Raw genomic sequence first — 26,011 nt, 5'->3', positions numbered from 1 at the left:
CACGTGAGAGATCACAGAGCATACCACAAGGACGTAAGAGTGAGAATTGCTATTGCCTCTATGGACTGTCTAAGCTAGTCCTGCCTATCCCTCGAGCAGTGGGTATTATGAGATAACAGGCTGCAATGCCGAATGAAAAGGAAATCTGAAAGAGCAAAACCAACCGGACCAAATGAGCAAACCAATCGAAGCAAATGAGAAGAACCAAGCCAGACAACTATCGAACCATTATCCCTTTCTCTTATTTGCCGCCATAATCGTGCGTATGGAGAGGGTCGTCTATCCTTCTGCCTCTACTCTGGAGGTGTGTGGCGCTGACTTCGCGATAAGCAGTGGCCATCGCTGTCTGATGTAGTATCGTGAAGCAACACGAAATTGCTCGCTTCTTCTGAACTCATCTTGCCGTGCTCTCGATAGAAAGCGCTCAACGCCGTCTAATAGTGTATGACGCAGCAGCGCAGAAGCTCGTCTCTTTCCAATTCAATTTGTACCATGCAATATCTTCCACTTTCCAAATCCATTATCGTCTCGTCGTGTTCCGGGGTGGGAGAAGATTTTGAGGGGTTTCGGATAAGAAGAATTGTGTCGGAGTGGTGGATTGAGACTGGTCGCGCCAGATCTGCCAATGATAATGATGTTTGATAGTAATGTTGTTGATGTATGCCTCCAAGACATGCTGTAAGTCTGCGGACACTTTAGGGATTGTCGTGCGGAGCTCTCGAAAGCTCTTTTTCACCAAAAGCCGGCTGGCTTGGGAGGTTCGTGTCCGGCTGCTATCGCCGCCGCCTGCTGCTCGGCCAAACCAGCGTCCTTATAGTAGGTCTTCCAAATGACATACTCCCAGGCCTGCTTGCGAAGCATCTTCTGGTTGGGGACTCTCATCTTCGTATATGGAGTCTGTTCGGTCAAGGCAGGGTGGTCGTTGAAGACCCCAGCTTTCCAGCAGCCCGTTTCCATGGCATCGAGAATTGCAGCCTGTCCCGCAGCGTTGAGAATGTCGAAGTGTCTAGATTCGTGCATAAGAACTTGAACTTTGGGGAGGTTTCGGTGCTGGAGAACGGCCTCTTCACGATGGGGTCCGTTGATAATCGGCCCTTCGATGAAGGGGTTTCGATGAGGGGGAGCCCAGACGCTCCGGAGCTCAGCGTTGGTTGGATCCGCCTTGTCCTCAGTATCTTTGGGGGAGTAGAGGAAGCTGTTCACCATCGTTCTCTTGTCGTGGAGACGATGGTGGCTCTCTGCGTTGAGCTCACCCCGAAGGTCACAGATGCGGCAGAAGCGATGATCGGCTGAGCGTGACTTCATCTCCCTGCGGAAGAGGACCGCGAGCATCTGGCATCCGCATCCGCAGCATTCGTACTTCTCGTGGTAATAAATCGGTCGCCGATGCTTCTCCATAGTTTTCCCCTCCTTGGTGCCCTGGAGCATGCTGAGGAGAACTTGATCCTCGAGCATCAGTAGGCGAGGGTCGCGGTACTGGCCCTGGGGACTATTTTCCTCGGTGAGCCAGTCATAGACTTTAGGAGTCTTTGCTGCGTCAAGCCACTTATGGACGTGGTGCAGGAAGAGAGCCATTTGGCCGGGCTTCATCGGCACCAGATCGAGGAACCGGCGGAATGATTGACCTTCAGACACGAGGTCAATGCCCATTGGAACGGCCTTAAGGATGGCCAAGAAGAGTGTGACGAAGAGGCTCGTCTTAACGTTGGTCTTGAGCGGATTCCAAGAAAGAACGTGGGTGCCGGTGCGGTTGTGGGCCGGCTCGGTGTAAGAGCGAGGATAAAATTGAAGGCTTCTCAGCTTCTTGCCGGTCTTCGTGGCGCGTTGGAAGACAAGGTCGAGAATTTGATTGATGTGCGCGACATGAAGAAGTTCGCACTTAACGATTCCCAGTATCTCGAGTACAGGGCAAGCCGAAAGGATCAGCTCAAGAATGCGTATGTCCATCATGGGAACCTCATGCAACTGCAGCGCAGTGAGTGCTCCTCCAAACTGGAACAGAGATCGCACTGTTTTTTTGTTAGCTCTGTGAGCACCATGACCATGCTTCGGAGGACTTACGCATCGGAATGTTGTAGCTCATCTCAGCCACGTAGAGGTTGTCGCGCTCGTCCGCGTCCGTTGTCGAAGAAGGCAAGCCCATCTCCTGAAGACGACGCCTCCAGCGATCTTCAACCTCGAGGAGCTTGTTCTCGCCGTAGTGGAAGGGAGCAAAGTCATCGACGTAGTCAGGATTGGCCTCGCACATTACCTCCGAGATAGCCCACAACTCATCTCGCTGCTGGAGGCTGGACCAGAATCGCGGAATACCCTTGACGATGTGTCCGGCACACGGGTCATTATTCAGGGCCTTGCCACGAATGAGTAGATTACGTCCAATGCCACCGATGTCAATGATTGCCCGGTCAGCATCGTTCATGCGAGCCAGCTCCTCTGGAAGCCACTCGCAGTCCCGATACTCGCCCGCAGGCAGGTCGAATTTAGACTATAGCAGCGTAAGCTTCGGGTACTTGGGTAAACTTGTCTGGAGTGTTTACTTACCATGTGGATCGCAACGGCGTCGAAGCAGCCCTTCGAAATGGAGGCCAACTTTCCAACGGCTGCAGTGTCGACAAGCCACAAATGGGCAATGATCTCACTGCCAATGGGCACCACCTTCAGGAGGGTTTCCAGAGTATTGGTCTGGCCTGCCTGGGATGTGGCTTCCTTGTCAGGACCTGCTCCAGAAGTCGACTTTCCAGGGTTATCTTGACGAACCCCGGCAGTGAGGAATTGCTGGCGAAGATCGTCCCAGAATGCGGGTTTGGGGGCGGAGTCAGCAGGCAAGTCAGGCAAAGAGCCATTGGGACCGACCAGAAGCTTTGTGACGAGCTTAAGCTGGTGTGTCTCCTGCTCCTCCAAAGTGTGGCCGACGACTTTATGGAGCTTGCCGTCGGGAATTGTGAGTTCCATCTTGCTGGAAGGGAGAGGTCGGCGAGGAACCATTTTGTTGTGCTTGGTCCTAGTCTTTGGGAACTGAAGGAAGGTAATGCTTAGGGGTTGTGCTCGCCTTTGTTGGCCCTGACCAACTTGAGGAAGGTGAGAGTAAAGAACGATATGAATGAATTGTAGGAGTACCAATGACCAAGAACGCAACTGATTAGGAATTTGAGAGTTAGGACAATTATTTTGAGTTGAAGTCCAAGTGGTTTGGGTCCTCTACTGCCTGTCGTGGAGGAGAATATATAGGTTGGCAGGATGAAGTGTTGAGGGAGAAGAAATGCTTTTAGGTTTGCTTCCGGGAAGCAAGGCGTATGGCTGTGAAGGTTGAAAGGTAACGGAGATAGGTATGTGACCAAAAGGTGAAGTTGACCCAAGTGGAGGTGGGAGTGAGAGGGATGGCCCAAAGAGATAGTGAACCAAGGTGAAGATAATAACGAGACTAAAGACTGCACATCCCAGGGAAGAAAGCTTGAATTGGGCTCCTTCCTTTCCCATTCACTATCCCCTCCAGGCTTAGTATGGTAATTTGCAGTCGTACGGTCAGGTGACGGATGTGAAGTTGTGGGAGTTGCTGGGGAGATGGGATGGGAGTTCACCTTGAGGATGGGAGATGGAACGTGCAGAGGAGGCAGGTGGCAGAGGTAATGGCTTCCAGAAATACAAAGAGGTTGTCTAGATGGATCTGAAGCTGTTTACGGGTCACAAAGACTCATGTTATCCCTTGTAAGCTCTATCCGTCTGCTGTTCTGATTCAAATGTGTTCATCAAGTTCGATGTCGAGTCTCAGAGCTAAGAAACATAGACTCACTTGTCCCATGGGGAAAGAGCTGGGGACTATACATAGGAAGGCTGAGGCTGCGTGTACAACAGATGATCATATCATGGAATTTGCTCTACTATCCTGGTCAGATTTCTTGCTTTCAACGCTGACGGCGCCGATTATAAGTGGCATGGTAAGTGACTTGATATCTCATGGCGATATGGTTCAGCTTGTTGCTGGTACACAAGACAGTACAGCCACAGTCTGGGAAGGGTCTACCCCAAAAACCTTTCCCAGTCGGCCAGAGCCTGCTCTCATCGCTCTGAACCTCGAGGCCCGGTCTCCATGAACCTTGCGGTATCTTTTGCTTCTAAGCTTTACGATTTCCATGGGCCCAAACAGAGAAGGCTTCTACTACCCATCTACACTAAAAAGACATCATTTTTATGACTCTTGAGCTTCTTCATCACAAGAGGAAAGTCACTTAGCCACGAGGCTTCGCCTGAAAGCCATAACGTTCGAGAGAGCGAAGTTTGATACACATTGCCCCATCATCCCTAGAGCTGGACCATCTTGCTTACTTCATTTCATCTTCGCAGCTACACCTGAATGAGTACGGCGACGGCTGCGCTTCATAATAACGGATGCCCCGAGAGATGGCTCCCTCCGAGAGACAGGCGACCCAACGAATAGAGTCTTTACCGCGGTGCACAAAGAGCCTACGAACACAAAAGCTACTAGTGAATTGACGAGGGCAGCGTGCCATCGAAACAACGCAGCCCACGACAAGTGATCGTGGGCTCATTTGAGATTTATAAAACCATACAGGGAGAGCAAATCCCCCCCAAAACGGCCCTTGGTGTTGGCCTCATTCGAGTTCACGCCTCCGAAGGAGCAGTACTTCCAGCTTTACGCATAAGGCTGCGATTAGGAAGAACCTTCAAATATCAGCTGTGTTTTATTCCATTGATATCTAGTCCTTCGCTAAAGCTGGTTATTCGATCATGTCGCACTTGGTTCTCATGCGACCTCGGGATATCAACTGACCAAAGAATAGAGCAGGCCCCGAGTCACAGACTATACAAAGAACAGTGCCGGTCCTCTCTACAAGGCGATTCCACAGCTGTGCGTTGAGTAGTGCAGCAAGCTGAATATCGGGTTGAAGCCGACGAGATCAACGTCTGCTATCCGTGGACACCTTCAGTTATTTATTTGTGTTCCTGTTCATCTTTGATGATTGATAAAGCTGGGCAGATGCAAGCATATTGGATAGATGCGCAGAGAATAGCACCTCAATGGTTCCCAGTGGTATGATCAACTAATTGAATATGGCCATGACACCATATGCACCGACGGGCACATGCCTACTACATCTGGCGACCAGCATTCCCTATCATCGTCACTATGCAGACAATTTGACCTCCATTATTTCGTCACTAGGGAACGGTCAAATCCCATCAAGAAGCTTGCTGCGGAGCTTCGAATGACCTTACACAGGGACAGATCTGTTGTTTCTCACGAGCACGCAAGAGGGTAGGCAGTGAGCTGCATCAGATGTCGTTGGTTACGATCACGTGCCCGGCTTCTACGACCAAACGGGATATTGGCGAGCAATAAGCATGATCAAGTCTCAACCCGAGACTCCAGTTTGAAAAGCGACGCAATAACAAACACAGTTTCGAGCCGAGTCGAGACCCTAGGCCTACCTACTCTGATAAGCGACGTGAGACTCGAAGCATGAAAGAGCTGCAAGGAACTCCGCAGAACTTCCCTTGAAAGTCAAACTCGGCCGACATAAAGCCTACGACATGCAGACATAAAACTTCCAAGGATGAGGGCCTTCAAAAGCCACAAAAGTATCTTGACTTGACAGTCTGCCTCAGAATGTGGCTTGACACTTCACACCTCTCATATGCGGTGTGATAAGAGCTGCATCCCTTATTGGAAGTACCGCATGAACCACCGAGCCAGTACATCTCACAGATGACTCCAAAAATGGCCACTAGGCCGGATGGCACGGTTGGATGGCGTCTAAGGAATGCGACCTGCGCGACCCCTCCGACTTGCTTGATGGCGGGCCACTTGACTCGTCGTGGTGCGAGACATTGGCAATGGTACGCGGGGATCTAGAACGTGGTGAGGGGAGACAAGCCGAGAAGCTAAATGCATCATGTGCATGCCAACGGCGGGGCTTGCATGAACGTTTTATTCTGTGTGCCGGGCTTTGCCAGCCCATGGTGTGAAGGCAACGAGGATCAACACATGAATGGTGGTGTACGAGCCACACAACCCCAAGGCGGAGCAGTATCGGAGACCGTCACCGCAAATTCGTTATGGGCGAGGAGACCGAAAATCAAGCCCGAAGCGGCCAACGGTAAACTCAGTCGGTCCACGGGACAAACTCAGGAATGCGGAAAGTCTGGGCATCGACAGTCCCGTTTACCGCCTCATTTATCGTCGACAGTGGTAAATATCCGGGTCTAGCAAACATCGGATTATTACCCTTTATTCGATGTTGCCCCTCAACTGTGACTGGAACTCTGACCGACGGCAAGCCATCTCAGGCTGGGGAAAGGATGAGGTCGAAGCACAGGTGCTTTACTTGACCTGGGTCACCTTGCCAGCAAAAGGAGCGGACTCATCTCAAATGCCTCCTCTAGTTGAACCTGGCGGCCTCATCGCTTTACTGCGGCGGAATGCTTGCTCTTCTTCGCGTGTCTCAATCTAGCCCCCACCTGCATCAAACGAGAGACGGGTTTGTTTCACCTGCGGGCTTCGTGGATCAGCAAGCACCAGCTGAGCTACTGATGGGCGTCCTATAATGCGCCTGAGTGGCCGGGTTTTTGCGTTTAAACTGGTGTGCTCAGTAATACCGTGCACACCATAGCATCAGTACTGGCCCATCCGATCAAGCTCCGATGAACTGTGTAATCGTGGCGACTGAATGCGTGGGCTGAGACGGGAGGGAAGTCGATATACTCCGGCCGGTCCCGTTTGCAAGGCCCCGTGGGCCCGCAGTCCGGGACAGCGCTGTCAAAGCTGAATCTGATACTCGGGTGATCAACGTCACACGAGTTGAACCGCGGGGATGTATATCAATTGTCGAGAATCTTCATCCCAAACGGGTGGGATGCAAGACCGCTGAAGGCGAAGCAAGCCGGGCGAGCCGGCGTAGTGTGTCCAAATCGTTGGCGTATTCTAATACACCGTTATATCGGCCGGTGAGATTAGGTATTGGAGATTCAGGTAGTGCGAGCCGTGGGTGCCGTGTCGCGGTGGTGGTTGCAGTTTTCCGCGGTGTGTCAATGTTTCACTCTGCAAAGCCGTTGTAAGCTACCCCCCAGGCCGTCTGTCTCAGATGGTAGACGACGGCATGAGCGGCTCATCGAAACAGCGGGATAGGTAGGTATGTTATCTGGGTGCAAGATGTCATGTCCGTGTGCTCATGAAGACGGCTGACTCTGGTCAGTAAATGCCTATAGCCTTGTACGTTTGGCAAACTCATGGACGCAACGGATTGTATCGTGCCGCCTGGTTGCAGTAAAGATAGGTTGCAAGATGGCAGATGACGTAAAATGGCCGGACCGAGACGGCATTTCAAACGGTCGATGGATCTCCACTGCTTGGAAAGGAAATAAAGTACAATCATGCGCATTCGCAAAGCAGACCAGGGGGGGGATGATCTATCGATTGTCGTTGGCATGTCTTTCAGCCACTGCCTACGCAGCCCCGAATGAGGTACGGAGTACAGGACGAGAAGGTCAAGAATAGGAAGTCATTGTCGATACGGATCCATCTGGGTTCGTCGTGACGATGCTGGGTGACGGTGGGCAGGTTTGCCTTGAACGGGATTGAGGGGTATAGGCGAATAAGGTGGTGGTGATATTGCAACGTTCGGTATTGGTACCTTATCGATTAATGAAGGTTGCAAAGCAAAGTAAGGTACTTGAGCACTTGCCTGAGGTACCTTAGAACCAGAGAAAACCTGTTCTGATCCGTCGCCGTGAGCTTGGAAGGCGCAATCTGCCTTGCCTTGGGTACTTGGTGCTTGCCTTGGCCTGAAGTTACAATATGGAACTGGAAGGAACGAGGGTGGGATGATGTATCTACTTCCTGACGCCTGATGGAAGACCGGTAGATATCTTCCCCGGTGGCCGTTTACACGTACTGGACCTTCCCGTCTTGTTCCATATACAATTCCATAAGGTAAGGTACATCACAGTGTGCTTGCCTTCACCGTCGACTTATTCTGTCTTACGTAACGTCCCTGCCAGCGAAGATGGACGTCAATCACGATCCTGACCGGAATTCGACGAGGGACAACATCATCATCGATAACTTCTAAGGCCCAACCAAACCGGCCATCTCGAGCCATTAACATACAAGTACGGATACGGATACATCAAATACATCCCTCAAGTTACCAACTCAGAGCAATCTGATTCGACAGCGCCCACCCGCGAAACTCCTAGTAGGATTCACGCCAGGCAATCCGATACGATACCATCCATCATCGACACCATTCCGAGCCAGGCCACCAGAACCTTCCACCTTCCGTGCCCCTCCGCCTCCGGTCATGTGTATCTGAGACTGCATCCACGGCCCCGTTTTAAACCAGGGCGTTCGGTTGCTCGATGCTGCAGTTCGTCAAGAGATCAGGCAGATGGCGAGGTGGCCTGCGCCCTGCAGCGAGATTGGGGAGATGACGATTTCGCCATCTAGCCAAGCAGGGCTGTATTAGTCTATCCGTACATACGTGGTCTGATGAACGCATTCGCTGTCTGCCGAGGACTTCATCCGCCAACTCTATTTCACCTCGGTCAAGACAATGCCTAGGAATGGTAATTTGGAGTGTTATGGGATCCAGGTGAACCTTGATCGCTATCGTCCACATTGCCCAAAAACCCACTTGGGCGACAAGAAACGATACCATCGCGGATCTTCAATTCGAGGGGCAACGAACGCCCGGCTCCGAGTCTCCGTCCCACAGCAATGAGCTGTTCTCCGGCTGCCGGGCCTCTCCCTGGAGCCACCGCCAGCATGACTGGTTGCTATGTGGGGCCATATGAAAATCCGCTGCAAATGCGACTTCTCAACCTAGGAAGTAAAACCAAAGCAGAGATGGACCAGGGATCAGCTAACAGGGTTCTGATGGACAGTTCTGAGTGAGGTACGCGCAGCCCGCATTTGACAGGGCTTGGTGGTGGTATCTGACGGCATAAATCGACATTGATTCGACTTTCACTTCATGGGCATCCTGGATATCGAATCGCATTCCACTGGTGGTCCCTTCATCCCAAGCCAACCCAACCCATGGAATTCCAAACCGATCAAAAGAGCGGTCGGCCACCTCGAGCAGACGGACTCGGTTGACCTCCCGGTGGCCTTCCAACGACATCAGGCATATCGATCGACTAGATGCTAGCACATGATCGCGCCGTTCAGGGGCACCGCATAATGATCAAGCATGACTCTCCGAGTATTAGCCTTTCTGATTTCGGTCTTGTTGTCCGTGACGGACTGTCCGCTGTCGCCCGTCAGCCAGCTCGGGTCGTCTGTCATGGCTTGCTCAATGTCAGGTACAGATATGTTGGGGCGCAATCATTCATCACCTAATTTGCAAGCTAGGTACGCTTCAGGCGAGAATGGCCAAGTAGTTAAATGGGATCGCGATGGTAGCGCCGCGCTGGAACCCCACGGAGCCAATAGTGGCCGACTCGGACGGCCCAAGGCTCTTTGTTGAAATGAAGGCCGTGTCCGTCAGCAAATTTTTTTTTTTATAGCTCGGCAGTGGCCGTAATTTGCCGTCCCTGCGCATCTGCATCTGGTCCCCGTCACGGATGGTCACCCAAGCAGCAAGCAATGTCCAAACGATGGCGGGTACTTTGTACGAATACAAACCTCGTTTCGTTGGGGATATGCTGTGTTCGAGGGTCTGGTCTGGGAAAGCGGGCGGGCTGGAGTCAGCCGCAAGCCCTCTTGGCAGGTCTGGAGTCTGGACGGACACGCGCTCAAACGGAGCTGTTGATGGAGTGTCGTTTGGCGTCTGGACTTCTGAAAGACTTGATTGGGGAGGCCGTCGGATCATCAATGTGCGCCTATTTCCAGGCCAACAGTCAGGACCGGACGGTGGAGGGGATTTAATGTATCATGTTCTTACGCTGTGGTCCTGAGAATCTCGAGAGGAAAGAAAAAATTCCCGTAGGTGACCTCTGATCATGAGAGGCAGGGGAACGGCCCCCTACATCCCCGTCAGTCCCTGTCTGTTGTCCAAAGAGGACCAAGACTAGGCCTGGCGGCAGCTAGGATTGTTTGGATCAAATATGCGGAATGGGTCCAAGTCAAGGGCCTGTGGATCTCCGATTGATTGGCAGTTGCACAGTGTCGGGCGGCTGTTGTTTCTGATTGTCATGAGAATGGTCTCTCGTCGTCTCTTATGGTGGATCCATCGTGCCGGCCTCAGACGAGTCTTCTTTGAACGACTTCTCCTTTTCTGGTCCGCTACCGTTACAACGACAGTAACGCGGCGCCCCCCAGAAAGGAGAATCCTGTATCCGTACGGTTACCGAGTGGCGCCACGCCTTCAGAGTCGAGATACAATATCCGTCGACACCAGTCAACTACGAGATACAGATTGGCGCATCTGACGAACAAGACCAAGACCGCGTTACGGGAGGGAGGCAGAGTCCGAAACATTTGGCTAACTGCCCTGCATTGTCATGTCCGCGAAGCACAAGAAGCATGCCTGGGATAATAGGAGATAGGAGACACCATAACGGTGACTGGCAGGACAGGCAGGTCGCAGTACACCTATCTACGGACACAAGAGGAAATAGATGGCGCCGCCTCTGCACAGTCTCGCAGGGCGCAGGCGCAAAGGCTCTCAGGCTGGCCGCCGCAATTCATTGCCCAGCTTCACTTGGCTCACAACTTCACGAGAGTGCTGGGTGAACTTTGAACGAGAGCGCAATCGAATCCATGGAAGACGCGACACACACACGCAGCACCTCTCACACCCATACCGTTATATGCTCCTCCATCAGCGCAGTCAGTCGTCGTGCGACGAGTCCAATGAAGCCTCGGGATAAGGTGCGCAAACTGATCGACACTCCCGCTCTGGATAAATCTTGCTTAGACGGTATCTGGCCTGAGTCACATGGTTTTAAAGAGGATGCAGCTAGCAGGACTAGCGGCACATCTCGACAAGAAGCGTACTGGCCCCCCCCCCCCCCCCCCCCCCCCCTTCCCATTTTCTCCATCGTGGCCCTATGGCGTGGTCGTTTTAATAGGGGACCACCTTGGCTCCTATTCTTTCCTCTTCCTGTCGCTGTCCTGTCCCCTCCCTCCCCTTGCCTGCAGCCCACCACTCTTTGACCATGTGGATCTTTGGCCCCAAGGGTTTTCTGCTTTTAACGAGGAACCGGCCAGCCATGTCTCGCCCCCTTTGCAAAAAGTAACCTGACAGAAAGGACAAAGGCGCGTGTCGCAAAATAGTGAGGGAACTAGCGCAAGACCCTCCTTCTCCGAGTCCCGTTTTGCCAGCCCAGGGCGCCAAGTTTCCAACGACACGCAAACCATCGGGGCTTCTAGCGATGGGCTATGGAAGGGACTAGTGGGCGAGGTTAAAGGAACGGCGGGCACTGAGCTGGGCTGAGAGCGCGGGAAACGGTGGTACAGAAGAGAGTAAGGTACAGTTGGAGAAGACTGAGGAATTCCAAAACGGAGGGCGGAATATGAAAGGCGATGTGAGAGAGAAACCGCTACGGGTTGCCCAGCCATGCCGGCACTTGGCCGCTGGTCACAACGTTCCCATGTGTTTGTGTACGGACCGGCTCATACGGCGTGCGAGAACATGCTCGTAGACGGATTACCTTACAAAGCGTGGGAGGGCAGAGAGCGATCGATCGGCCTTTGTGTGCCTACGGCGAGTATTGTACTTTACCGAGCAAGTATCAGGGGGGGGGGGGGGGGGGGGGTAGCCAACCAGTGAGTGTCCTGAAGCTCTCGTCTCATTGTAATGCTACCTATCCGCTCTCTGAGGTGGTGGGAGATGCGTTGTGGTTGCAGGGTGGGACACCTCTACTTTTGGTGGTGTGCGATTTTGCCCTGCAAAAAGCTTGCCTATGCAATGCACGAAAATGGAGCGCATTCAACGGCATCACCCTCGAGGGAGGGGGGGCGGCCGCAATATGACGTCCGTCATGGGCTGGCTGCAGGACATCACGCGAGATTCTGTTTTGAAGTGATTCTGTTTTAGGATTGCGTTGTTAGTATGCCAACATGTGCGTACTGCCTCTACTTTTTGTGTCCTCCTTTCTATTTTGAATTGTTCATGTTGTTTTGTTTCTAAGCAATGTGTGCCAGTGTGGGAACGGTGAGGAACGAAACAGTCCAGAGTTTGGTACTGCAAAAGCATCGTATCCTGTAATTCGTCAGGCCAGCCAGCTTTCAACATCCCCCATCCACTTTTGCGATCGTCATCGTCGCGGCGTCGAGTTCTGGCCATCGAATGTAACGGTACCTAATACTCCACGGATACTTTCAATACTTGAACGGACGGTGAGCCAGAAACGGAGTGAGGGCAGTGGCAGTCACAGGTCCAGGGAGAAAGTAGCGGTATCAGGAGAAGTCTGAAGAAGCCTGGACCGAAGATTACAGTGCGACATGAGTCACTCTAGAAGTCTAGAAAGAGACTTTATCACAGACACATACCGCCGGTGACAGGAGCCCGAGCGAAGCCTCTCCAGGAGTCCAGCCTAGAGCCAGAGTCAACTAATAGTATTTCTAGCGGAAACTGCGACGTCTTGCTGCGAAGTTCGAAGGTGGACGGACGGCCGCCGCGGGGCACACCCCTTTTTCGTTTCCTTTCTACCTTATCTGACTGGATGGAGACGTTTGCTGGACTCAGAAAAGGACCGGCCGGGTTGCTAGGTTCCAGGCCCGGGTTCAGCGCGTATCGAAATCACCCGGCCATCTCGTTGTGGTCCACCCGTGAATTTTAAATAATTTGTTGGTCGCGTACGACACGAAAAGGTCAAGCAGAAAAAAGAGTAAAACCCGTTGCTGGGCCGTCCGAGGCAGGCAGCGGCGGCGGCGTAAAGAAGGGAAGCGGGAGTCTGCGGCGGCTACGATGTTTCGACGACGGTTCTCTTGTTCTCTTTCTTTCTTTCTCTTTCTTCTAACAAAGGTACGGATACAATGGGACATGTGGTTACAAGTATCCGTACCTTATCCTGTACGGATAGTAGCGTCGTGGCATCGGAGGGGCAACCGGCGAACGACTTTCTCTCTCTCTCTCTCTGTCTACCTCTCTGGGCGCGCGTTGCTGCGTAGCTGCGTATTAGAGAGAAGAAGCAAAGAAAAAGATTCAGAGAGAGAAAAAAGATTAAAAAGTGAATTAGGACAGCCACTAACGTCTGGGAATGGCGGCGGGAGTGGGTCATCCATGGCATGTTCCCGGCAAAGCAGCAGGGTCCAGGCAGGCATGGCAAGGCATGGATGGGCTACCACACCCCTGACGCTGTCCAAAGTGTGGAAAGGCTCGTCCTGACCCCCCTGTCCGTCTCTGCATCTTGCTCGTCCTGCACTCTCTTTCTTTCTGGGCCCCCATGTATCTAGGATACGTACCGCTACATGTGACTGTGTCTCTGCTGATACGGTTTCCCTCAGTCTCTCTCTCTCTCTCTCGTCTTGCACACACGATACGACACGCAGCAGCCAGCAGTAGAACGCAACGCGCAGCGCGCAGCTCGCAGCACGTAGTTCCCAAGCACATGCAACCAAAGGTACGGCGAGGTATTCCGTACGGGTCTGGCAAATTTCGTCCCACTCGCTTGCGCGCAGCACGGGCCAGCACGCGACGTCCAGTTCTCTCCTCTGACTCTCTGGGCAACGCAACTGAGCGGGCGACACACCAATGAATCATAGCGACAGGGGAGGAGCTACCAAATGCCATGCCCCACCTCCCATTTTAAGGTACAAGTAAGTGTACCTTGTCGCAAACAATAAGGTACATGACCATAGTGCTGAGACCTGGCGAGATCACAAGTATCTATTTTCTCGCTAGACCAGGGCTTTTCGTACCTCAACTCGAGCCTCCATTGTATTCTATTTCCAATTCCCGAGATACGCACCTCAATCATCAGTACGGAGTAGCAACCCAACATAGGAGACCAGGTAAACCGCGTATACTGACTAGACGTAGAGAGGTGCGAAAGAAACGAGGCTGTAGTTTTCTACGGAATTTTGAGTTTTTTTTTTTTGCAAAAAAAAAAAAAAAAAGTATACCAGAAAAAGAAAAGCCAGTTCCACCTCACGAGCGATGCGCAAGGTCAGTGTGCTGGTTGACACTGAATGATGGGTGTAGTGCTAAGAAGACAGGTACGTTGGTGACAGGGCCGCGACAGCGAGGGAAAGTAACCCCACTAAAAAGTATCCATTTGGAACGGCTTCTTTCCCGGACCCCTGTCCTTCATCGCACCTTGCTTGTTGAACCTCACACACACCATCCTCGCGACTCACCACTCACACACCTTGGACCTCTCTCGTCCTCGTCAGTTTCCTTTGCGCCCAAGCTCTCCAGCAGACCAGCAGACCTCCCATCCTCGTCGCACTTGCTTGCGCTTTCTCATCAAGCTCAGACGACCACTCTGGCTGGCCCTTTGCAACCCCTTCTCTCTCCCTCTCTCTCTCTCTCGCGTTACGGTCTCATCGTAAGGTACTCCCGTATCCACCGTCTACGGATACCTTACACCGTATCGCATTCCCACCGTTCTCTTCCAAGCTACCGCTCATCAACCTCCCACGCCAGTGCCACCGTCTAGACTGACACTGACACACTTCCACTCATCCGTCTCTCTCTCTCTGTCTCTGTCTCTGTCTACCCAGATACCCACGCCTCCCTCCCTCCTTCCTCAAGTACTTCGTACACACACACACTCTCTCTCCAAGGTACCTCTCTCATACCCGGGGGTAGCCACTCACGCCGGGCCCACGCCTCTTTATTTTTCCTTCGCAAGGGACTGACTGGACCGTGTGAGCCTCCATCAACCGGGCCTCCTGGCAAGGGCAAAGCCTCTTCTCGTCACCCTCTCGCAAATAAGTACCCCCAGCGTCCCGCTCTACCTCCCGTTTTTCTTCTCTCCCTTTCCCGTCTTTCCTCTGCCACCACTTACAGGTCTTCTTTTTTTTCTGCCATTATTCCCCAAAAGAGGTTCTATTCTTGAACTCTTTTATACACCCAAGAGCTCAAACCAACCCCTCGACACGACCAATACAGTACTTTTAGTAGTGCTTTTTCAAGACTTTTTTCATTGTGATACCCAAGTCTACCGCCTGACTTTTTGATACCCAACTCCCCTTTCTCAACACCACACATCATACACAATGGCCGAAGAACAGAAGCCCGTCGAGGTCCCCAAGGAGACTGTCCCTGCCACCACCACCGCTGAGGCCCCCGCCGCCGAGACGAAGCCCGTCGAGACCACGGAGACTCCCGCCGTCGCCCCTGTCGCTGCCGAGACTGCCACCGAGACCCCGGCCACCACCACCGAGACACCTGCTGAGGCCGCTGCCACTGAGGCTGCTGCCCCCGTTGAGGAGGCCAAGAAGGAGGTCGTCCCCGTCGAGGAGGGCACCCTCGAGCACAAGGGCATCAACTTCCCCAAGTAAGTCAGAGTGCGCGCATCAAGAAGCTTTTGTCGCATGCGCTAACAGCTATTTCGCAGGAACTTCATCTACTCCAAGGAGTTCTTCTGGTTCGGATCCGATGCCGTCGAGTCCAAGAACCTCTCTTCCTACCTGAAGAGCGAGAAGTCTACCGAGACTGCTCACCACAACGCCGCCTGGGCCTCCCACACCGGCAAGGGTCTTCTCTTCTTTGGCGACAAGACCGCCCCCCAGGGTGTCATCAACTTGGTATGTTACTGTATCTGGCTTAGACCAAAACTGTTGTACTAACGATTGTCCTCTAGGCCGATGCCTCTGAGCCCTCCACCGATGGCTCCAACAAGTTCCACTTCACCGCCAAGGGCCACAAGCACACCTTCAAGGCTGCCAACGCCGAGGACCGTGACAACTGGATCTCCCAGCTGAAGCTCAAGGTTGCTGAGGCCAAGGAGCTCGCTTCCACCGTTACCGAGACCGAGGCCTACAAGACTGCCCTCGAGGCCTTCAAGCCCGCCAAGAAGGAGGAGAAGGCCGTCGAGGCCCCCGCTACTGAGGCCGTTGCCGCCACCGAGACCCCTGCTGCTGAGACCGCCGCTGTCCCCGCTACTGAGGAGGCCGTTGCCGAGACCCCCAAGGAGGAGGAGGTCAAGAAGGAGGAGCCTAAGCGTCGCTCTGCTAGCCGCAAGCGTGCCTCTATCTTCGGCAGCCTGCTCGGCAAGAAGGAGGAGTCTAAGAAGGAGGAGAAGGAGGAGACCGCCGTCCCCGCTGTCGCCGAGACTCCCAAGGAGGAGACCCCCGTTATCCCTGCTGCCACTGAGACCCCCGTCGCTGAGGTCCCCGCCGTCGAGGCTCCCGTCACTCCCGCTGCTGAGACTCCTGTCGCCGCTGCCACTGAGACCGCTGCTGAGGACAAGCCCGTAGAGGCCGCCAAGGAGGAGAAGAAGCCCCTTCCCACCAAGCGCAACAGCATCTTCGGTGTCTTCGGCAAGAAGGAGAAGAAGGCTGCCGCCGCTGCTGAGGCCGAGACCCCCGCCGCGGCCAAGGAGACTGAGGTCACCCCCGCTGCTGAGACCGCCCCCGTCATCCCTCCCGTTGAGGCCACGACTCCCCTCGCCGTCGACGTTGCCAACCCCGGCACCGTTCCCGTTGAGAACAAAGAGATTACCCCCGCCACCAACGGCGAGCCCCGTCCCGACCTGAAGGAGAAGCGCAAGTCTTCCCTTCCCTTCGGCTTCGGCAAGCGCGACAAGTCTCCCGCCAAGTCTCCTGCCCACTCCGACAACGAGGAGCCTGAGAAGCAGGAGAAGACCAGCGCCTTCTCCAAGCTCCGCGCTACCATCAAGGGCCGTGGAAAGACTGAGAAGCCTGCCGACAAGCTCGAGAAGACTGAGGAGAAGCCCGAGGAGACCCCCGCCGTCGCCACTGAGACTCCCGCTGCCGAGACCTCCAAGGCCACTGAGGAGCCCGAGAACAAGCCTGAGAACGTCGCTTCTTCCACTCCTGCCCCTGTCACCGCCGCCGCATAGAATGCGAAATGGGTTTCGCTGTCCCTTCGTCGCAAGGGGCAGCTTCGGTCGTCACGATCAACTGAATGAAGCAAAAAACACACAAAACCTCTACAAAATAAAAGTGCGCACGCATCGGATCGAGATTCGGAGGAAGAGCAACATCACGTGACAACTCATTTCACTTGGATGGGTTTGTTCGGGAATCGGATCTGCATTTCAAGATACCCCGTCAAGACTGGTTCTACCTGATACCCTTTCCTATTTCCCTCTTTACACAGCACACGCATCGGAAGGCGAAAACTGGCGGGAGGTGATTCCGTTCCACTTTCAGTCGTTTCGAAGTCATTTCTGCCATTGTTTTTTTTGTTTTGATTTGTTTTTTTCACAAGTATCCTGCTTTGATGCTTTGATACCCAGTTATACCCGTCGCTCCAGACAAGAATACGAAAAGAAAATACCCACGACAAAAAATTCGAAGTGCCTTGGTCCGACAACATGGACGGGACCTCTTGGTGTTGGTTCATATCGGGCTAGGGTCAGGAATCGTCAGATTTGAGTTTGGAGATGCTGTTGGTGGAAAAAGACTGCATGGAACCGTCTGTGCTGGCCACTAGGGCCGGTGTCAGCTTGTTCGCATTCACATAATACTTAATAGAAGCTCGTTGCGTGTTGTCTAGAATTGTCCGTATGTTCCGCTTCCATCTGTGACACTCGTGACAAGTGAGTCAGTTTCTGGGCTCGGTCTTGGGCGCTATGGCGTGTACACACGTAAGTCATGTCTGTCCGCATCCTCGACGTTTTGACATATAAGTCTAGTTTTGATAACGGTCAGTCGTTCTGTCTAAGCATGGCAGGTCCAAGCTTACTCGACTCCGTACCCTATCCTTTGCACCACGCGAGCTCCGTCCGGATCGAGGGGATTGTCGACTTTGTTATTCCAGAAGGGGGTCAACAAGCGTGAAACGGATGCAACGCTACGGTTTATGGCTTCACCGACTCAACCGTCCATGTACCCCGGGTTTCTGATTTGCGTCAGAAGTATGACATGGCAAGGCAGATTGGATCGAGAGTTGCCTTGCGTATTTTTGCTTGCATCACATGAGGTGGGGTTACAGTGAGGACTCGCAGGAGTCAGGACGCGCAGGTAAAGGTTGAGATGGGATGCGATGCGAAGGAGGAGTCAAGCACACAAGTCAGTCAAGCAAAGTCACGGACGGGCACACGGTTAGTCGGTCGGAAAGTTGACGGCGCAAAAGGCGAGAAGCGTGCGTCTTCCTCCTCTTCGTCTGGCCTCGTGTCCTCGTGTCGAAAGCACAGCGTCTTGTCTTTTGGGAAAGCGAAACGGACGGATGGATCACGCTCGCAGTGGCCGCGCATGCGCCTCAGGTTCGTCCGACCCTCTTGTGCGTTCGTGTGGACGAGCCTTGGAATCCGGAGCCCCATGTCCACTTTGCCCCCCCCCCTTCCCTTCGTATTTGAGGGTGCAGGTCACGGGGTGAGTATGTATGGGGTTCGTTCTCGCGTGTTTGACTGATGCGACCCAGCGTTGCGACGAGGATGGTGTAAGGCCATGACATGGGGCTTGGATGATTTAAGCTTCTTCGGTACAGCGTTCTATTCTCGAGGCCTTGGACCTTTTGTGTGGCCTGGGAGAGTGTCCTGAGGGTGACTGAGTTGAAGGTCCATGACTCCGAGGATCATGAGCTAGGTCCTAGGAATGAGGAGGGAGGGGGCTTAGGACTGTCCCTCGTGCGTTTGTTGTGTGAGAATAACTCCTTCTATGAGTCGCGAAGCTCGAGGAGAGCTTTGATATCGGACTTCCTCTGGGACATTGCTCGGAGGGCATTAGATGAGGATGGACCGGAGAAGCTGAGGGAGACGGACGAACGGTGGGTTTGTGCTGCCCGCTCTGTGTTCGTCGTTCTTACGTTGGCTTTTTCCTTTGCTCTGACGGTTGGTTCGTCGTGTGTCTTGTGAGTTCACGGGAAGCTGGTGCTATGATCAAGTTCATCTCGACGCCTGCTTTGTGAGAGACGATTTTTACGTACTTATTTGAACTTGAGCATTTGCTATGACAGGGACTAGTAGACATTTTTTTGGTCTCCAAAACGGTACGGTATGTACGGCAAGGGCTACAGTCCAAGGTAAGATGGATGAACCTCCTCCGCTAGTCTATCTGCGTCTTGGGATGATGTACCCTAGGCCGGCGTGGCATGCTCAAATGCCTCAACCAATCATCATCCGTCTAAGGGAATTTCTTTCAAAAATCTGTGATCGATCCCCGTGGATCGTGAGATAATGACTTGCATACTGAGATTAGGAAAAGTTACGACGGGCCGGGATGCCGAGGGTTTGAAGTTGGATGTAAAAGTCGGCGCGAATCTTTGCGATCCACATCACTAGAGCGGGTCGATCGATGTCCGTACATGCAGGTCTAGACTCTATTCAAGACTTTTGATAATGGTGGAGAAGCTGTGTGGGTTTTTTGCTTTCCCACTTTATCTTGAACCTTTAAATCCTGTTTGCAGGTGTGGATAAGGCGAGTAAGTATGTGAGCGTGTTTCTGTGGTGGAGAAAGAGATGATGTATTTGAAGGAGACGACGGAAGAAGGTCCGGTTTTGAGGTGTTCAAGGGAGATTGCGAGGATGAAAATATCAAGATCGTGGTCGATGGTCACTGTGAGAAACATGATGGTGATGGTGAGTATTCGGAACTTTAGGGGAGGGAGAGCCATGTTCTGCTCTCGCTATGAGAGCTCGAAAGCACGAAGTCGTCTTAGACGGCATGCCTTGAGGCTGATAGGTAGGTTGAGAAGGGAAAGCAAAATCACAGCAAATGGCAAAAGACAGGGTCAGGCCCGAACCTTTTTACTTCAGCGAAGTTGGGCATGGGGAAAGAGGGCTAGTGACCACTCTGGCCTCTCAGCACTTTGCCTTCAACTGGTGACAGTAGCAACCGATTTTGGACTTATACATGAACCCCAAGGCCTTGGTAATGGGAATCGGGTTCGCCCCCAGAAGCCTTGGTGTAGTTTTGCTTGTCTTCGGAAAGAACGCGCTTCATTGCTTCACTTGAGTTTCGACTTCCTTTGGACGTGGCTCATACATCCAAGTGAAATGTTGGCCATCTCCTAGACTGGAGGAGAGCACCTCAAATTGATCTTCTGATTGTCAGTCGCAACAGGAGAAACATGTCGCAGACCCCTGTTGCTCATAGCCGGCCGACAGAGCGGCAGTCATGGCAGCTCGGGCAAGTTGTTAGCGATGCGTGAGTCGATGCGGATGCAGTCCCGTTCGAGGCAATAAGAGAGTCATGCGCACTTTCCTATCGTTCTCAGGGGTGAACGCCCGTTGCTGGTAGTAGTCGTTATGGTTATTATCCTTTGTAATCTGCCGTTTCTCATGACATTGCAGATGATCGTGTCACTGTACGAAATCCATGAGTTTCTCGCAGTTGGGGGATTTCTTTGCCTTGGTACCGCCCAATTTCTCGACCTCGAAGATTTGAGGCAATGCCAGGTAACGCCAGGCAATGATAGGCGACTAGCAACCTTCTCTCGTTCAAAACTGACCATGGCTTGTTGTTAATTGTGTACGAATACGTCTAGCGTGATGGAGAGGCTGACCGTCGGCCAAAGTTCAGCTTTGGTATTTTAGTACAAAGGGACACGAGTAACACAAAAAGACTGATGCTCAACGTCGAATAGACTAACATAGTAGACAAGAAGAACCTCTCCAGCTACATCGCCGAGAAGAAGACTATTCTTGGAGGGACGTTTGTTTGAACTTGAATACTGAGTTCCGTGCAGGAAACTGGCTCTAAGCTGAGGTCTCTAGTCTTGACCTCCACACGCTACTATCAGTAAGAACGTCATTTGGCATACAACTTGGTGTGTCACGGAGTCACGGCTTTAACCCCGCTCATAGTAGAAGACTTCACAATGAGATACGGGGATTTTCAATGTAGGGAAATGATTGTGAATTTAGCTGCTGCGAGCCTGCTAAAAGGGAATCATCGACTTACAGTTTTGGGTAAGCCATCAAGCCGAGGGGGGTTGTGGAAGGGTCAAGACCGTCGTGCTCTACGATATGGAAAGATTTCTTCTTGTCCTTGGTCACCGCATTGAACGAAGCCAGGGAAAAGCTCAAGGAACAGCACGCATGTTTCCAAGGCACTTAGCCAATGAAGAAGGTTTGAACTAGGATGAACTAGAATTTGCCCTCTAGTCCTTTGGAGGTTGGCAACGCTGGCGTCGAGAGAACCTTGTGCCCATTATGAGTAATTATAACAATCTTCACTTGAGTTTGCTAGCCAATAATTAATCATCTGACACCGAAGTCTCGAGGACTACTGGCTACTCAAGACCTGGAAGATTCACCGAACAGGCATTCCATCCACTTGACCATGGAGCTCAACTCATTGAAGCACCCTAAAATGTGAGCTTCTTTCGATCTTAGGCACCGAAGAGCTGGTGAGCTATAGGAACCTCGTCGGTACTCGCGTTCTCCTCTTATTCTGCAGGGCTTGACTGTACTAGTCGAATCAGGAGCTGATTGGAATTGCATCTCCGTGGTTTTGCTGTGAGATGCAATCTCCAGCAACGACCTGCTCTATCTGCGAGCCTTTGATTCGCAATAATATCTAAATTGCCGCAGATTTATCTATGTTCTAGTGAAACAGCAGCAACACAGGAACAGCCTTCCTGAAACCATGTCAAGCTGCGTGATCTAGAGCCTGTCGAATGCTACTGAACAAGACAAAATGATCTAAGGCACATTGTAGAGACTGTTGGACTCAAAGGAAGGTCCTCTTTCACCCGAAATTAGTCGACGTCTGACATTACATCTGAGGTTCCAACCCGACTACGTGTAGACAAGTACGAAATAAAGCTCAATTCACTTCATCAGGCTGGGATACTCTAAGAGAGAGAGAGGGAGGAAGAAAAAGGCGAGAGGAGCGAAAAGAGCGAAAAGAGCGACCCATATTTCTTCAGGAAAGATTAGCTATCGCACTGTAATACTAATGCTTAAACCCATTCACAAGCGGTTAATCATAGTCACCGTTGAACTTGACGTTCATGAGGTGAGGTTGACCAACTCGAAAGTCGAAGCTTCCGCACAGCACAAACACTGTGCGGGAACGGTCCGCATCTCCACTTTAAAATTTCCATGCCAGGCGCATCTGCAGTAAAGCCGCCAGACAGACCTTGGACCTTCTTTACTTGGGGACTACAAGATCAACCATGGATATCCTCAAAGTATTGTCGCGCGGCATCAAGCAGCCTGCGAAAGGCGCCAAGAACGCAAACAAAGGAGCGGTAAACCTGCCATCCGCCGGCAATCGAACGAACCCCCAACTTTTCCACGACGAGGTGTCTTCAGCGCGGGGCAACAAGAGGAAGCGAGGCAAAGAAGAGGTCGAGGAGAAGGAAGAGGAGCAACTGCCCGAGGTCGATTTCTTCGCGCCCAAGTCCGAAACCCCCAAAGAACCCGAAAATGTCAAGCAGCCCGCTGCCAAAGCCAAAAAGGCTGACAAGGCGTCTACTGTAAAGCCGACTCTACTCCCCGAGGACGAGTGCCGACAGATCCTTCGCTCCCACCGACTGAAGCTCACGCTCCTCTCCGAGCGCCACAAGAAGGCCTCCAAGGTCACCAAGAGCAAAAAGAAGAAGGTTGCCGTCGAGGTCGAGAAGGAGACGAACCAGCTTCACCCTCAGCCCTTGACTTCTTTCTACGAGCTTCGGACGAACTACAATATTGCGCCGCTGCTGGCGGACAACCTCGCGCATCAGGGATACAAGGTGCCGACCGAGGTGCAGCTGGGTGCTTTACCCCTGCTCCTCAAACCAGAATTGGCATTGAAGGAGGTGCCGCAAAACGAAGAGCTTGGAGATGTCTCAAAGGGTGTGGATTTCCTCGCCGTTGCGCCGACGGGCAGCGGAAAGACGATCAGCTTCCTGATCCCCGCGATCAACTCCATCATGCACAAGAGGGAGTCTAGCGAGGACAAGGATAGACACGATCTCTCTGCGATCATCATTGCGCCGACAAGAGAGCTGGTCTTCCAGATTGTGAACGAGGGACGCAAGCTGGCCTTGAACTCTGGCATCAAGATCGCGGGCATGAAGAAGGGCATGCGCTTCGCGGTTGAGGAGGAAGACAAGGCCGAGAGCGAAGATGAGGAAGAGGAAGAGAGTGAGGAGTCTGACGAGGAGTCTGACGAGGACGAGGACAGCGAGACCGAGCCGGTCAAGCCAAAGTCCGTCGTGAAGGCTGATATCCTCGTCACAACACCTGCGCTTTTCTACAACTTCCTTACGGCGGCGTCAAAGACGGATCGCAAAGTCCCGACTGTCACATCTTTGATTCTCGACGAGGCGGATGTGCTGTTGGACCCCCTGTTCCGCGAACAAACCATGGCGATCTGGTCCGCCTGTCCCAACCCGGAGCTGAGAACTACGTTCTGGTCTGCGACTTTCGGTTCCAACATCGAGACTTTGGTGACAGAGGCACAGCTGGCAAGACCGGCATCTAAACCATTGATTCGCTTGGTAGTCGGCCTCAAGGACACAGCCGTCCCCAACGTCACACACAAGTTGATCTACACCGCAAGTGAGAAGGGAAAGCTACTTGGTCTCCGCCAGCTCCTTCACCCCACAGCAGGAGAGGATTCAGGACCACCCCTCCGACCTCCCTTCCTAGTCTTCACCCAGACCATCGAGCGCGCCACAGCCCTGGAAGAGGAACTCAAATACGACATCCCCCTCGCCGCCGGCGGCCCCACCAGAATCGCCGCCCTGCACAGCGGCCTCACCGACAAAGCCCGCGCGAGCATCATGCGCCGCTTCCGCGCCGGCGAGGTCTGGATCCTCATCACGACGGACGTTCTCGCGCGCGGCGTGGATTTCGCCGGCGTCAACGGCGTCGTGAACTACGACGTGCCCGGCTCCAGCGCCGCGTACGTTCACCGCGCCGGACGTACGGGCCGCGCGGGCCGCGAGGGCGGCGTCGCTGTCACTTTTTATACGACGGACGATATCCCCTTCGTCAAGATGGTCGCCAACGTCATTGCCGCGAGCGAGAGGCAGGCGGGCAAGAAGGGCGAGGAGGCGAATGTGCAAAAGTGGCTGCTCGACGCGCTGCCGAATGTCAGTAAGGAGGACAAGAAGAAGATTCGGGAAAAGGGCGTCGAGGCGAGGCGGAGCCATGGGGCGGCGATGATTTCGTCAAAGAGTAAGTGGGAGAGGCGGCGGGATGCGAATCGGGAGGGGGCTACGGCCGCGAATAAGATTCGGATAAAGAATGCGAGGAGGGTGGGTGATGATGAGGCTGGGGAGTGGGGTGGTATTGATGACTGAGGGAGGGCTCCCGTCTTAAAAGAAGGCGTTGGAAAATAAAAGCTTTGTTTTAACTTATTTGGACAGAGAGATTCATGTTGGTGTATGCTGCTATTGACGTGGACTGGTAGCTGAGGTAAGTGAGGCCCTCTAAGCCCTCTCATGTCGAAATGATCCCAGCCATGTAGCGTGGAACAAGCTCGAGTCGAGGCGTGAGGCCAAGAAAGGCGTTGTTTGAAGGCGAGCTAGAAGGTAATCAGATGAGAACGGAAACTTGTGGTTCATTTTCAGGTGGACATGAGAGATGGATCAAGTTCATCCGTTGGCTATTCGGTGAATGTACTGTCGAGAAAGCTCCATTTACACGATTGAGTTTGCTCAAGAGATCGTGTTACTCGGGCAGGAAAGAAGACAAAAACACGTCATTGTTAAGGGAGAATGAGTAAAAGTATCAGACTCTTTGCTTGTGATCGGTTTTGGTTGATTAGCTGAAAGCCCTGTAAACTCGAAGCCATGAGTTTGGTTTCCTTGTTACTCGAATTGGTAACTTCATCCGATGGGTAGGATATCAACAGGAAGAAGTTGGAATAAATAAACAATAAAATAGTAAAGTAATAACCACGCCAGCGCCTTCTGTAGAATTGTAGAGGCAAAAAAAAGAAGGGATTCAGCCACCATCATCCATCATTTGATATCTTTCCATCACGCCACAAATCTTTCAACTCCCCCCGTTCACCCCCTCCAATATATACTCCCCCCTTTAACCATACTGCTGCCTCAAAGGCAACTTCCTATCAAGCGTATGAAAAGCCTGCGTCCGTGGCGTATACGGCACAACCCCGACCCGCGGACTCGCAGGTCCCCCCTTGGCATGCCAATCCCTCATCTCCCACTCCCGTCCCTCTTTCGCATAATCCACCGGCGAGCTGCCATCGCTCCCCTTTCCATCCTCGTCCTCGTCACCATCCACTTTGTCACTCGCATTCGGCCACAACACGTACAGCGCGATACCCAAGTTGGCGACGTAGAGCGCGAGCATGTAGACCGTCACGGCGAAGGTGCCTTTGGCGAGCTGGCAGCTCTTGTAGGCGCTAAAGGGGCGCGCGTAGTCGCACGATTTGGAAATGTACCAGGCGACGGAAGACGGGTAGCGCGGGTCGGCGTGGTCGGGGCCCATTTGGCCGTAGACGGAGACGGTGTAGAGGGCGACCATGGCGATGTTGATGACGGCGGCGAGAAGGGGGAACCAGAATTTCATGATGAAGGCGACGAGTTTGGTGAGGAGGAGGAAGAGGGTTATGACCGAGACGGCGACGTTGAAGTCTGTGAGTCTGTGTTGGTCGAATACGTTAGTGAACATGTTGCCTTTCTTTTGATGGATCGTATGTATGGGGGTGGATGTAAAAACTCACGTTCGTGTCCATACAAAGGGGACCTTGGGATACGGCTCGTAGTTTGCGTAGGCGTAGAGAATCATCTTGGGATTCGAGTTGAAGCCGTAGGCGTGCCCGACCTCCCAGAGCTTCGTCCGGTAGAGGTCCGGCTGCGCGATGCCGAAGAGGACGAGGAGCGGGACGAGGCCGGCGAGCTCGAGCGGCATGAGCGTCCACATCCATGGCCGCAGCAGCCATTTCCTGTGCAAGATCTTGTACGCCATCTTTTTTGCCTTCTCTCTCTCTCTCTCTCTCCTTCGTCCCTTATCGTGTATGTGTATGTCGATGCTTGTGTCGCCTTGGGGGGTTCAAGGCGGCTCAGTC

The 26,011-nt window shown here is 52.9% G+C and overlaps 6 protein-coding genes across 6 annotated transcripts; 2 read left to right on the top strand and 4 right to left on the bottom strand.

Annotated features, from left to right (window-relative positions):
• Positions 1 to 732: 732 nt before the first annotated feature.
• Positions 733 to 2,952, bottom strand: BDP81DRAFT_464331 (uncharacterized protein; the record flags this gene model as incomplete). The annotated part of the gene is made up of 3 exons (XM_060594139.1): positions 733 to 2,009; positions 2,062 to 2,485; positions 2,542 to 2,952. 3 exons carry the CDS (start codon positions 2,950 to 2,952, stop codon positions 733 to 735), a joined length of 2,112 nt encoding a protein of 703 aa, XP_060440962.1.
• A 5,315-nt stretch (positions 2,953 to 8,267) lies between these two features.
• BDP81DRAFT_103733 (uncharacterized protein) lies at positions 8,268 to 8,777 on the bottom strand. Its single transcript, XM_060581395.1, has one exon. The coding sequence runs from the start codon at positions 8,673 to 8,675 to the stop codon at positions 8,352 to 8,354; it is 324 nt and encodes a 107-aa protein (XP_060440961.1). The 5' UTR covers positions 8,676 to 8,777; the 3' UTR covers positions 8,268 to 8,351.
• A 481-nt stretch (positions 8,778 to 9,258) lies between these two features.
• Positions 9,259 to 9,912, bottom strand: BDP81DRAFT_103731 (uncharacterized protein). Its single transcript, XM_060581394.1, has one exon. The coding sequence runs from the start codon at positions 9,828 to 9,830 to the stop codon at positions 9,378 to 9,380; it is 453 nt and encodes a 150-aa protein (XP_060440960.1). The 5' UTR covers positions 9,831 to 9,912; the 3' UTR covers positions 9,259 to 9,377.
• A 5,215-nt stretch (positions 9,913 to 15,127) lies between these two features.
• BDP81DRAFT_398166 (guanine nucleotide exchange factor) lies at positions 15,128 to 16,935 on the top strand (the record flags this gene model as incomplete). The annotated part of the gene is made up of 3 exons (XM_060588414.1): positions 15,128 to 15,408; positions 15,469 to 15,658; positions 15,715 to 16,935. 3 exons carry the CDS (start codon positions 15,128 to 15,130, stop codon positions 16,933 to 16,935), a joined length of 1,692 nt encoding a protein of 563 aa, XP_060440959.1.
• Positions 16,936 to 22,160: 5,225 nt separating this feature from the next.
• On the top strand, positions 22,161 to 24,275 carry BDP81DRAFT_328902 (DEAD/DEAH box helicase; the record flags this gene model as incomplete). The annotated part of the gene is made up of 1 exon (XM_060585261.1): positions 22,161 to 24,275. One exon carries the CDS (start codon positions 22,161 to 22,163, stop codon positions 24,273 to 24,275), a length of 2,115 nt encoding a protein of 704 aa, XP_060440958.1.
• Positions 24,276 to 25,014: 739 nt separating this feature from the next.
• BDP81DRAFT_464328 (uncharacterized protein) lies at positions 25,015 to 25,911 on the bottom strand (the record flags this gene model as incomplete). The annotated part of the gene is made up of 2 exons (XM_060594138.1): positions 25,015 to 25,585; positions 25,667 to 25,911. The coding sequence occupies 2 exons, from the start codon at positions 25,909 to 25,911 to the stop codon at positions 25,015 to 25,017; spliced, it is 816 nt and encodes a 271-aa protein (XP_060440957.1).
• Between the last annotated feature and the right edge of the window lie 100 nt (positions 25,912 to 26,011).

Source organism: Colletotrichum phormii (genome assembly GCF_030913505.1).
Source record: "Colletotrichum phormii strain CBS 102054 chromosome Unknown BDP81scaffold_22, whole genome shotgun sequence".
In the NCBI taxonomy this organism is placed as follows: Eukaryota; Fungi; Ascomycota; class Sordariomycetes; order Glomerellales; family Glomerellaceae; genus Colletotrichum; species Colletotrichum phormii.
This window is presented reverse-complemented; position numbering and strand designations above follow the sequence as displayed.